The sequence below is a fragment of the Podarcis erhardii genome, assembly GCF_964252035.2.
Source record: "Podarcis erhardii genome assembly, chromosome: Z".
NCBI classification, from domain to species: Eukaryota; Metazoa; Chordata; class Lepidosauria; order Squamata; family Lacertidae; genus Podarcis; species Podarcis erhardii.
Window position 1 is genome coordinate 48,091,042 of NC_138504.1, and position 13,046 is coordinate 48,104,087.

The window sequence follows — 13,046 nt, forward strand, 5'->3', positions numbered from 1 at the left end:
ATAAAAAGGCTCTTCTTCCCTCTGAGGGAAAAGCCAACAGGTGGGGAAGAAAAAGAATCGTTGGGAGAACGGGGGACGAAAACGGCGGGAAGAGCCGTGCGCATGCGCCTTCCCTCCCTCCTTCCCTTCGCCGGCTGAGCATCAAGAGCTGCCACGGCCGCGCTTGCGCAGTGCGGCGTTCCCGCCCTCCTTCCGTCCTCGCGCGACTGAGACGGCAGGGCACGGGCGGGGCCTGCCTTCCCTGTGTCTCTCGCTCTCGTCCCTCTTTCTCCACCCACCTTCGTACCACACCGGGCTGACGTGGCCCGGGCCCGGTTCAGACATGGCGGACGGCAGCAGGCAGAGCAAGCTGGCGTCGGCCAAGAAGAAGGTAGGGCGAGGCCGGAGCGCTGAGGGGAGAGGTGGGGGTGGCGGCGTTTCCCCCTCAGGCAGCAACTAACAGCAGCAGGAGGGGGAAGTAGGCGACAGCTGACGGGGCCTTCTTCGCCGGGGGGGGGGCTGTCTCCAGCTCCAGACACCCCCCGCTCTCCCCCTCCCCAGCAACGGAGATGCCTGATACCCCCCGCCCCGCCTCAGTGTAGGCTTAGTGAGGAATCCGCCTCAGATGCGGCCCCTGAGCGCCTGGGAGAGGACCCCGCCCCCTGTGATAGGTTTAATGGGGGAGATCCCTGCTTATTAGAGCACCCCTTGAAGTCATGGGAAGCGGGGGTCCCCCACGTGAGCGGTGTGTGTGTACGTATGTGTAGGAGTGAAAGACCCTCACGTCTTACATGGGAGATCGTCCCCCCCCCCTTTAAACTAAAATACCTCTTGAGTGCCTGAAAGAGAACGCCTTCTGTAATAGGATGAAATAAGGGAGGGAGATCCCCTTCCTCTTATTAAAACACCCCTTGAAGTCATGGGAAATTGGGTCCTCCATGTGCGTTGGGGAGACCTTCACATCTTGCATGGGAGAATGCCCCCCCCGTTAAATTAAAATACACTACTTCAGATATAGCTCTTGAGTGCCTGGAAGAGATCTCCTCCCCCTCTTATTAAAACACCCCTTAAAGTCATGGGAATGGGTCCCCATGGAAGAGTTTTGGGTTTGTGGTGGAGAGGCCCTTATTCATATCTTGGACACAACTCTTGCATGAGAAATGCCCCCCCCCCCAATTAAATGCCTCAACTTTAGCTCTTGAGTACCTGAAAGAGGACAGCCCTCTAATAGGTTTAATGGAGGAGGGAGACCCCTCCCTTATTAAAATCACGTCAGATATATCCCTTCAATTCATGAGAGGGTCATCCTTCATGTATGTCAGGGGGGCAGAAGACCCTCTTGTTATTCATACCTTAGACACACCCCATGCATAGGAGACAGCTCCCACTTTAACTAAACACCTAAGGTATAAGTAGTCCGGGAATGCCTGAAAGAAGCTCCCCTGCAAAGGGTTAGGCAGCACTCCTAACCTCACTTACCTGAATGTAAACCCCATTGAATTAAGTAGGATTTACATCTGATTAGGCATTGCTTGGATTGTACTGTCAGTGTGAGTGTGTTTGTTACACACACACACGCTGCATATATTACTTACTTCAGACTTACTCTTTGAAGCCATAGAAGGGGTCTGTCCACCTGTGTTTGCGTTACCTTTTTACTTTTATATGCTTAGGCTGTGTGTGATAGACGTCTCTTATTACATAGGTATACTCTTCCCCTTGAATATAATTTTTGTGGGGTTGAAAACTCCAATATTAAATACCTTAGACACACACCGCTTGAATTCCTGGAAAAAGATGTACCAGTAGGTTTAGAGAGAGTGGGAGTGTAGACCTCTTTATTACACACCTTTGAAGACATGGGAGGGTGTCCTCTGTAATGATTCATTGAGGAAGATCTTCCTCTTGGACACAAAGTGGACACATCCCACTTGAATGCCTGAAAGAAATGGTGGGACCCTCTTTTATTAATAACTTGGATATGTCTCCTACATGTATGGAAGGATATCTCTCGATAAGTTTAGTGGGGGTGTGGAGACCCCTATTTATTAAGCGCCCTCCCCCACATATCTTGGATGTTTAAGAAGGAAATCCGTCCCTTGCTAAACATCTTTGACACATCCTTTGAATGTATGGAAGGGGATTCTCCCTTACAGATTCAGAGAAACATACTTTTTGGGTTTAATCAGTGTATGTATATGTGTATTGGAGTGGTGGGACCTGTTAAATGTCTAGGTCACATGAGTGATTGCCAAAGAAGAAGAAGAAATTTAAAGCACTCTTCTTCCACTTTTAACAGTCAAGCCTTCCTCCAAGGAATCCTAGGAAGTATAGTTTGCTAAGTGTGCTGACTGCACAGAGCTACAGTTTCAAGTACTGTTAAGACACTATAGTTCCCAAGATCCTCCATGACTGTCAAAGTAGATTAAGATTTCTTTAAATGTGTGGTGTGGGTGTGATCCTAGACATACCACTTGAAAGCCTGGGGAAGGATTTGTTCTTGCTATCATTCTTTCCTCCTCAATCTTTTTTTTAGTTTAGTTTAATATAATTTCACAGTTTCAGAAAGTGTTTTTCCTCAAACTTCTTAAATAGTTATTCTTATAATAATCAAAATTGCAAAATATACTATGATATTATGTGGGCTGTAGTGATTGATATATTGGAAAAACAAAGTAATTATTGATAAAAGAGAAGCAAAACGGAAAATCTAACAATAGCCATTTCTCCCCAGTACCTCAGTTTTATTGTGAAGGCTAACCTAATTTAAAAAATGGTTTTATTCCACCTTGCCCTCCATGGGGAATTATTTTGCTCTTCTCTGGAAAATGACCTTCTAGTACCTTTGAGAAGTATCAGAGTACAGTGGCACCTCGGGTTACAAACACTTCGGGTTACAGACTCCGTTAACCCGGAAGTAGTACCTCGGGTTAAGAACTTTACCTCAGGATGAGAACAGAAATCGTGCCGCGGCGGCACAGCAGCAGCCGTGGGAGGCCCCATTAGCTAAAGTGGTACTTCAGGTTAAGAACAGTTTCAGGTTAAGAACGGACCTCTGGAACGAATAAGTACTTAACCAGAGGTACCACTGTATCCACTTTTATAGCAGGGAGGTCAATCTGTGGCTTAAAATCTGTTCCCAGATTCCCTAACTCTTGCGTTATTTGGGATGAGAATCTAGATAGCATACACATTCTGCAATACATTCACCCTCCACTTTGCCTATTATTATTATTATTATTATTATTATTATTATGCCAATTATTTTTATTGATTTTCCATAATTTTTAACAAATTGTCACCAAATTAATACAAATGCAATACAATTTAAAAGCTGATTTCCCACCCACCCCAAATGTGCCCTCTATTTTCCTCCCTCCGTTGCTGCTCCCAATAAAATAACTTTTCCAACTATCATTTCAAAATATATTCATCCCTTCTCCCTACACATCACCTGTTCAATTACCAATTTCTGCTATGGCTTTTATACATTGTTATAACCTGTCCTCAGAATAGTTGTCTACTCTACTCTAATCATCCTCCACTTTGTAGATGTTAAGCTGTCATTCCACATACCTGTATGTGAACATAAGATAATCAGTAGTCGAAAATAGGTGATCTCCCTAGCTTTGCACCTGGTTGGAGGGGGACTGCATCCATTTAGTGTGGGCAGTAAAGAGCACCCACCCTTATTGCAAAAGCAGTTACAGCCATACCATGAATCACTGTGAAGCTGCCGCCTCAGGTAGGAAAGTTGGGTGCAGTTTGCAGAACATTCTAGGCAGCTGTCCAAACATTTAGGCAAAATGCACATCCATGTACGGCATGCACTAATTTCTAGCAATAGAATGGTTGTGATGATGCCTCTAAACACATGCCAGTTGTGCAAATACTGTATATCCAGGTTAGTCACATGAACTTAAGAGTCATATTTGATACACAGTAGCCCTTCTGTCAGAAGCAGCTTTTAAAATTTGTCATTGAAAAGCTGATTGTTTCAAAGCTGCAGTAGTGACATCCTTAAGCGGCCAAATGTAGTTGGTGAGCATTCGGCTTGGGAGGAAACAACTTGTTCAGAGCTACTCTAATATTTTTTTATGATGGCCTTAGTGGGTATTTATAAAAGACTGCTGGGAAGTCATAATTTGGTGGTTCAGGGGGTGGGGCTTCTGAATTTCATTACGAGCTCCCTCTACCTTTTCCCTATCACAAAGTGATAAATTTGTAGGAAAGCTGGGGAGGTGGAAGAAAATGACCAGCTAGCAGAAGGTGCATGAAAGAGTGTTCCAGAAAGGCTTAGCTGACATCACTTCCAGCAAGTGATTTTTGAGGCCTGATTTAACTATAACAGTGGATCTACGGTGTAGTGATTTCTGCTTTCTATCTTGAAGAAAAGTGTAGCGCTTGCATTGATACCACTTGCCAGTAGATCTCCCATCTCTTAATCTCAGTAGAACAATAATTTTCTCCCATGTTATCAACATGACCACACTGGATAGATATGCGAGTAAAGGTAAAGGGGCCCCTGACCATTAGGTCCAGTCGTGACTGACTCTGGGGTTGTGGCGCTCATCTTGCTTTATTGTCCGAGGGAGTCGGCGTACAGCTTCCGGGTCATGTGGCCAGCATGACTAAGCCACTACTGATGAACCAGAGCAGTGCATGGAAACGCCGTTTACCTTCCCGCTGGAGCGGTACCTATTTATCTACTTGCACTTTGATGTGCTTTCGAACTGCTAGGTTGACAGGAGCAGGGACTGAGCAACGGGAGCTCACCCCGTCGCGGGGATTCGAACCACCGACCTTCTGATTGGCAAGAGTAGAAAGCAGTTAAAATTGAGTTTATGAATATAAGGGAATAGAGGACTTAGTCTTCTGAATATGGTTTGGCGGTATGTTCAAGAGCAGTGATTGCCAACTTAGACAGGATTTAGGCCTTCAGAAATTCCATTTTTGAATGCCAAATTGATTTGTCATGATTTTGTGGATCGTATTTTTTGGCTTAGCAGTGGGAGATTTGAGTTCATGTTACACTCATATTTTGAGGCATGTTTTGGGCAAGTAACCTGCCTCAGTTTCTGATGTGTTAATACAGGTGATCCTTCATAACACTGATATTGTATGGATAAAAATAGTGAGTAAATTTTATTCACATCCTGAGCCTAGGGATATGAACAACAATATGTATATCTTCATAAACCAGAACACTGAATAATAATTAAATACCCAATTTGTATCATGTTTTTAATATCTGGCACTATAGCTTAAATGTATTGAAGAAATAAATGTGTTAAAGTTATATATATAACCAGGTTTAGAAATGCCACAGACAGCCAAACCAGCATAATTAGTTCATCATGGGCTACAGAGAAATTGTTCTTAACAGCCTAGTTGTCAACATGACTGGGCTCGTACAAGTAACTTCTCTGTAACAAGTAAGCACCTTGAAGTGCAGATGGTTAAAAGTAAGATGTAATACATTGTGGGATTTTTAACCTTCCCTTGTGGGTGTGTCTGGAAACTCCCAGGTGCCTTTTTGCCCAGGCACCTAGCAATTTGAAATATTTTTTTTCAATTTTGCTTGTGTGCTTTCTCCATAGCTTAAGATGCTTATGCTCAAGAAATGGAAAATATTCTTTTTAAAATTGAACTATTCCTGGTAACATCACCAGATTCTTGTTATGTGACCATTTGAACTGTCAGTAATTACTGGTTAAGTATATTGTAAGCTAGTTATATTGCAAGTGTTTGCAAGGTTTGAAACTTGAACCTGGTGGTATTGCCATAGACTCAGAAGTTGCAGAATGCTTTATGAAGTTCCCTGTTGACCACTCTATTACTCTGAAATTTATTGATTGACTCAAGATGGGGTTTGCATTCTGCCACTATTGCGAGGTTTAGTTGAGATGAAATAGGAAATGGGAGTTTCTGAAAGTTTTAACTAGATCAGTGAAACTGAACCCTCTGGCACATAACACAAAAAAGGACTAACATGCCAAGGGCTTTTTCATTCTACAGTGTGATTGTCTTTAGCTTGCAGTTGCTCTAGAAAACAAACAGGTTTGTGTTTTCTATAGTTGAACTATAGTTTAAAGCAAACTATTGTTTCGTGTGAACCAGTAGTGTGCTGTTGCAGGCTGCTCAGTCACACAGCCCTCCACCCCTCCCTTGACTGCTGCTGTATTAGAGCTGAAACAATCCAGAGTCTGATTTGTTTTGTTGTCCAAACCTGGGATTCTGGTTTGTTGGTCTCCAAAGAGACCATGAGCAATAACCAAGGCTTGTTCTTAGCTTACCATTATAGTCTGTTTGGAGAAAGCAAACCATGAATGCAGTTTCAGATGATATGAGAAGCCAGACTTTGCGCTTTTTCATTTGTAGAGCAGTAGCAGCAAGTGCATAGAAGGAGCACTGTGGGAACTTCTAAGCAGCATGCACTAGCATGCTGCTTAATCACCACAAACCATTGTTTATTTTAAACTATAGTTTAATGTGGTTTGTAAACCATTCTGTACACCACCAAGTTCAATAATCACTCTGGGTCTTTTTCTTCATCAGTTTTTACTGTGTTTTTTGTTCCAGCTCTTTCTGTTTTACTTCTTAGCTTTCAGTGTAGAAGGTTTAATTAGTTAGACTTCAGGTTTTTCTTCTTTTTCTTAGCTGAAGGAATATCAACAGAAGAATAGCACTGGCTCAGCAGCTGGAGCAAAGAAGAAACGTAAAGGCAAAGAAGGAAGTAGACCAGAGACACCAACTAATGATGGCAGAGAGTCTCCTGAAAACGTGAGTGGCTTACTTAACTATTTCAAATGCTCCGAAATATTTTGCTTCTACTTCTGTTTGAAGATAGTTTTAACACTGTAAAAAATTGAAGAAGGCTGTGTGTTTTTCTTTAGTACTACAAACACCTTGAACTCATTGGACAGAAGTGGGGTATAAATACAATAATCAGTTGATAATAGATAAGTAAGGATGGGAAATTCAGTAGAAAGAAATATTTGGCTCCTTGGTTGTTTTGAGGGAATAGTAGTATATAGTTGGTATATACTGCTGGAGTGAAGGAGTTAGTTGCATCTTTATCCTAAACAGATTGCATGCAAGCAAGTTACTCCCATCTTGTTGGTATTAGGATCTCTGCCATTTTCCTTTTTCTTGTTCCTTTGGCTTCAGGAACCCGCTGAACAATGTTCTCATTCTGTCCCTTTTCTCAGCTGTTTCTCTTTCCACTTTTCTTTCACCCCCTTTAGATTCAGAACATTCTGAAGGTGTTGGTGTCAGACCTTAACCGCTCCAATGGGGTAGCCATACCTTCATTGGACAAGAGGAAGGTGAGGCAGCATTCAGAATCTGTCCAACTGGCTTGCTGTCCATACTGCATGATTCAGTTCCTATTTACAAATTAGGGTTTCTTGGGTGGGTGGAACAGATTTTGGGATGCTTGTCATACTTGTTAGCTGCGTGAATGTTGTTGGCTATCATTAACATTGAACTATTTTTAACCTGCTCCCCCACTGTTGTTCTTGTGTGCACTTCCCTTAATGTGGCTCAAATTACAATTGTGAAGAAGGGTTGCTTCTTGGATTTTTAAGATTGCTTTGCTTAAAGCAGCTGTTTTGGAATGTCAAGCATATCTGAAGGGATTGCCACCCCCAATACTACTGTTTCCAAGGTGATAGTGAATGAATGCATAAGTAGCATTGTTCACTGTGGACTGCAGGTTGGGCTTGACTTCCATTCCGCTTGTCATCTTCTTTTTCCCATGTTAGTGGGTTTTGTTTGTTTGTTGTAGAAGCACCTCATCTCAGAAATGCATGTTCTTGCTCATCTATATTCAAACTGGAGGATAAGCCATGTGGGTTAATCATGCCAACTTATGGTTTGACAGGCAATGAAATTTGAACACATGATACTGTCTGAGGAGTAATACACATTTAGATTTACCTAGGCAGAAAGAGTCTTCCTATTCCTTGTCTTACAAAGGACTGTTAGGAAAACTGGGTTTTGCATACTTTGCTAACCCAGGTTGAATTCAATTAAAAATAAAGGGCTGGGTCTAATAGAAACCAGTCTGCTTGAGTTGGCTGCATCTGAGTATTTTTAAAGCACACTCTTGCCATGTTTTAGAAAGCAGAGAGCCAGTAATGGTGCAGTAGTTAAGAGTCTTGGACCAGGCCCTGGGAGACCAGGACTCAAATCTTACACTTAGCCATGAAGTTCACTGGGTGACCTTGAGTCAGTCACTGTCTCTCATCCTAACCTACCTCAAAAAGTTGTGGGGATTAAATAAGGAAAGAGAGAACCATGTGTGCCACCTTGAGTACTTGGAGAAAACGGTGATAGATAAATGCAATAAATTAAAAATAATAAACATAATTAGCTTTCCCCCCTGAAAAATATATAAATATCAAAATAAGTTGGGAATAAACAACTGTCTGCAAGCTGTTTTATTACCATTACTTAGTGATATAGCATTTGCTTTTTATTCAGAAGACACGAGGTTCGATCCCCACCATCTCCAGGGAGTCCCTTTTCTGAATTCCTGAAGAGCTGCTGCCAGTCAGTGTGGGCAATGTTGAGCTAGGTGTACCAATGATCTGACTAGGTAAAGGGCACCTTCCTATGTTCCTTTAAAGCTTTATCTTTATCTTTGGTGTTGGCAGATGCCCACCAAACATTTACATTAACTTTGTGGGTGCCATTTCAACTTACTGTTGCATTTGAATTCAGGCATCAAAATAACCATATTGTATTGGTTACAAGATCGGGGTGGAAAGTAAAGGGGTGTGTTATCTTCAAAATCCTATTATGAGCAAAATACTGTATGTGGATTTTTTAGATAGAAAGCTGCACATTCCTGCAGGAAATGCAACGGTTGTAAAAATTACAAGGCCTATTTCCTATGAAGCTGGATGGCCTATGAGGATGTTAGGCTGGTAGCTGGTGTTGTTGTTTGTATTGTATAGGGCAAGGATATGAAATCTGTGGCCCTTCAGGTGTTGTTGGATTCCAGCTCCTGTCACCTCTTGTTACCTGCACTGATATGAATTAGGAGTTCCATATCTCATTCTCCGTGTCTGGTATAAAGTCAATCTTTCAGTTATTTCTGAGGATGATATTTCATGAGGACGTGTGCTTCATGAAGAAAGTGTTGGACTTCAGCATAGAAACCTGAGTCTAGGTCTGTCTTAACCATTGAAAGTCAATCAGTCTCAGTTCTCCAGCTGTAACTTTAAAATAATAGAGTTCTGTATTCAGTATACCCTGGCTTTCTGAGCAGAATATATTCAAGGCGAATTATAATAAATAGGCTATAAACATGATATGTATAAAAAAATAAATACATATATAAATAGCAGTAGTCTAAAAACAACATTCAAAGAGTCAATGTACCTTAAAAACTTTGTTCTGGAACACCATAGTCTTCACTGCCCATCTGAAATTGGCCAGTGCTAGGCATACATCTCTGGAGAGGCTGTTCCATCATTTGGCTACCATGATGGAAAAGGCTTCATCTTTCAGGATACCTACATTATCCTAAGCAGATTGACTGTTACACAGTAAAAGAAATATTGGCCCTAATCTTTAGGATAAGCCAAATGGTGGTTAAAAAAGAAATGCTGTTCCCTTGAGATGAAACAATGTTTGTTCAGTGAAAATGTCCCTTGGGATAGTGGCCAGATTGAAGCTTTTTGCTTTGAAATGGAGAAATACTCTTTTAGGTAGAAGTGAGTTGTCTTCAGTGATATGCTACCACAGAATGACATGTTTCAATCCAGATATGTAGCCAGTGAGTTCCAAATTTTGGTTCATGAATTATCTGGGGAGCTGAGAACAAGCTTTCATTTCTTTCACTTGGGAAATGGGGAATGTATTAGTTATTTGCTTTTCTATATTGCCCATCCTCCAAATAGCTCAGAGGAGCACACATGGTTCTCCACCCACCCTTTTAACCTTGCAGCAATCCTAAAAGAGACTGACTGGCCGAGAGTCACTCAGTTGAGATTTGAATTCAGGTCTCCCAGTCTTAGTCTGACACCATGCTGATTCTCTGCACTAATTTATATCACAGTTTGTGACAATATATGAGATCAGTGTAAAACCTTCTGCCCATGTGATTAACAATCCAGTGAACGGGAGAGCAGAACTGCTATGCCTGCTGGCCCTGCCCTTGTATCACCACTTCTTCCTCTGCTGTCTGCACACTGTTGTGTGTACAGGCATATGTGTAGAAGAGAAATTGCCCTATGTGTGTAGGCTCCAACAGCAGTGTGTGATGGTACATGATCAGGGTCCATTGCTCTAAAGACATGAACCCTTAATACGTACATGGCAGCAGTAGGTGAATGCCTGAATATGGCTAGTATTTGATACAGTAGGTCCTTTAAGGGTGTTACACTCCTAACTCACACACATTCTTTATTTTGGTCCAAAGACCCACAAAAACATTTTCAGAAGCAAAATAAAACAGAAATACAAGAAAAGGATTCTAAGGCGGTCACTATGTTTTATCCAGACCATGTTGGTTTGTATTTCTTATTACTTCTTAGAGGAACTTAGCCATTCCCAGGGTAGTATCATTTGACATATATCCAAGGAGGTACTTAAGATGGAAAGATTCGGGTTTTCCAGTTAAGTTTACCAATAGGGGTTTACTTAATTGATCCCTGGTATGTTGGACTGGAAAAGACCCTGATGTTGGGAAAGATGGAGGGCACAAGGAGAAGAGGACGACAGAGGACGAGATGGTTGGACAGTGTTCTCGAAGCTACCAGCATGAGTTTGACCAAACTGCGGGAGGCAGTGGAAGACAGGAGGGCCTGGCGTGTTCTGGTCCATGGGGTCACGAAGAGTTGGACACGACTAAACAACTAAACAACAACAACATGTTGGACTGCTCACTGTGCAGTAGAATCAACACCCTGAGAGCACTCTTAACTAGAAGGAGGGTTCCTGAACTCTTTTTGGTAGAATGTCAGATTTAGTGAAATGCTACCTTGGAATACTTATTTGACTCTACTGGGCAGAAAAGATGAATACTGGCAACGGAGATAATATTGTTATTTGTGCTTGCACAACCTCTGTTGCTGGGCCTAGGCAGAACAGAAATCTTTCAGTATAGCTCCTGAAGGAAAATCATGTACCTTCAGAGGTGTTGGGGTGCTTGGGACCTTCACACTGTCCACGTCACCAATGTGTGATCTATTTTCTTGAGGCTACCACATGTTATAGGCTTCAGAGATTTTTGTCTGAGAATGAGCTTTTATCACTTTGGCAGGCTGATTGCATTAACAGTTGTACAATGTGTCAAAGGACAAAGTGCCTTTGAAGATCTAACAAATGTGTCTCTTTGTCCCCTGTATGTGTTATTGGGAACAAAAGTGCCAGGATAAAATGAAGGTTAGAGATGCTTGCGCAGGGAAGGGTGGGTGGGTACCAGCCATTCTAGCAATATTTAAAATTTCCATGGTAATAAAAACATATAGGAAGAGCCCTACTGAGTTCGGCTAGAGGCCCATGTGGTCCAGCATCCTCTTTTCACAATGGCCAATCATGGCTTAGCATGGATAAGCAAACATGCAGGTTCCAGGAGAGTTGACAGTTGCTTTATTCTTCATTTGGTCTTGCTGCTGCTAGTTTGGCTTAGTATTATGCCCAAACCCAGATTCATGATTTATTTTACTGCAGACAGAACACAACCTGTAGCCCAAGTTTGTTATATGGTGTGACAAACCATTTGTGGTTTGTCTGGAGCAAGATAAACCATGAGTCTGGGTTCAGACATGTTGCTCACAGCAGTGTGGCAGCAGCAGGACCAGAGGAGTAGCAAAACAACTCTGGATCTTCTCCCTAAAAATGAGCCTAATGCTTGAATGGTGTTATATCTGAACTGAGTCACTTTATTTCTTTCTCCCTCCCAGCCCTGTTGGCCGCTTTCTCAAATTTGCTGCCTCTTCTCTTTCTCTAATGCTTAGAACAGAGGTCGGCAAACTTTTCTGCCCGCGGGCCAGAGCGCGCGCACACCCGTGCACATGCGCACAAGCCCGCCGCTCTTTGCCCATTGGCTTTCGGAGCCATGGTAGCGGAGGAGGAGGCACCTGCGGCTTCCTATTGATTGCAGGAGCTTCCTGCAGCCGATAGGAAGCTGTGGCTGTGTCCTGGAAGGCAGTCCCCACACAGAGCTAAACCGGCACGCCGCACCTGTTTAGCTCTGTGCGGGGACTGACTGAGCAGGCAGCAAGGGCCGGGGGGTGGTTTAACTTGGGCTTAACTACCCTCTTGGGCTGTAGTTTGCCAACCTCTGGCTTAGAACTTCATCCATGAGCTGTTTGGGGGCTTGGAATATATCTCTTTGGATATTTAATAACTTGAACCTAGGGTTAGTGTGCACCAGTTCACTGAGGTCTAACAGACAATATTCCTCTTTACATTCAGTTTAAATTTGGTCCCTGGTTGCCAGTCTCTAACTTCGGTGTCTTGGAAACCACGGACAACACTTTGGGAGAAACGTTTTCCCCACTCCCACTATACAATCTAGGTGTGTATAGTGACTCATTCTGTTCCATCCCTATCTGATTAGCTGTCTTCCCAGGAATATGCACTTTGCAAAAGTAAAGGATCAATGTAACATGAACCATGTTGAGGTTGGCACTGCCCACCATGTTTGCATCACACCAAAAACATTGAACTGATTTCTGCAAGAAGTTCCAGCAGGTAGTGACAGTTCACAGAATTAGCTCTTTTTTTTTTTTTTTTTTTGGTACATGTACATTTTTTGTACATTGTTCTGAGGAGAACATTCCTCCGCTGATCTGCCTCTAGGTTTGACAGGTTCTTCTAGAAATGGTGCATGCTTGTATTCATCTGGGTTCCCCCTCACCTGCATGGTGCTTGTAATCTTTATGGTATGTTTTGTGACAGGCATACTGTGATGGTGATGTTTCCGCTCACAATGCTGAACAACTCGCTGCTGGTGTCCACATGCTGTCTAACAGCAACAGTTTGCCTAGCTCTGCCGCTCCAAGTCCTGGTAGCATGCAGCTGTTGCAGGTTTGTCAATGTTTGCATCC

The 13,046-nt window shown here is 42.7% G+C and overlaps 1 protein-coding gene across 5 annotated transcripts in view; it reads left to right on the forward strand.

Annotated features, from left to right (window-relative positions):
• The first annotated feature begins 207 nt into the window (after positions 1–207).
• GOLGA2 (golgin A2) overlaps positions 208–13,046 on the forward strand; it is a 45,892-nt gene continuing 33,053 nt past the window's right edge. For 2 of the 5 annotated variants that reach the window (XM_081847517.1, XM_081847519.1), the window contains exons 1-4: positions 208–370; positions 6,640–6,762; positions 7,227–7,307; positions 12,898–13,026. In XM_081847517.1, the coding sequence (XP_081703643.1) occupies positions 323–370; positions 6,640–6,762; positions 7,227–7,307; positions 12,898–13,026 (381 nt within the window). In that variant the 5' untranslated portion in view covers positions 208–322. The remainder of the gene's footprint in view (positions 371–6,639; positions 6,763–7,226; positions 7,308–12,897; positions 13,027–13,046) is intronic. The other 3 variants (XM_081847520.1, XM_081847518.1, XM_081847521.1) reach the window with 3 other exon arrangements.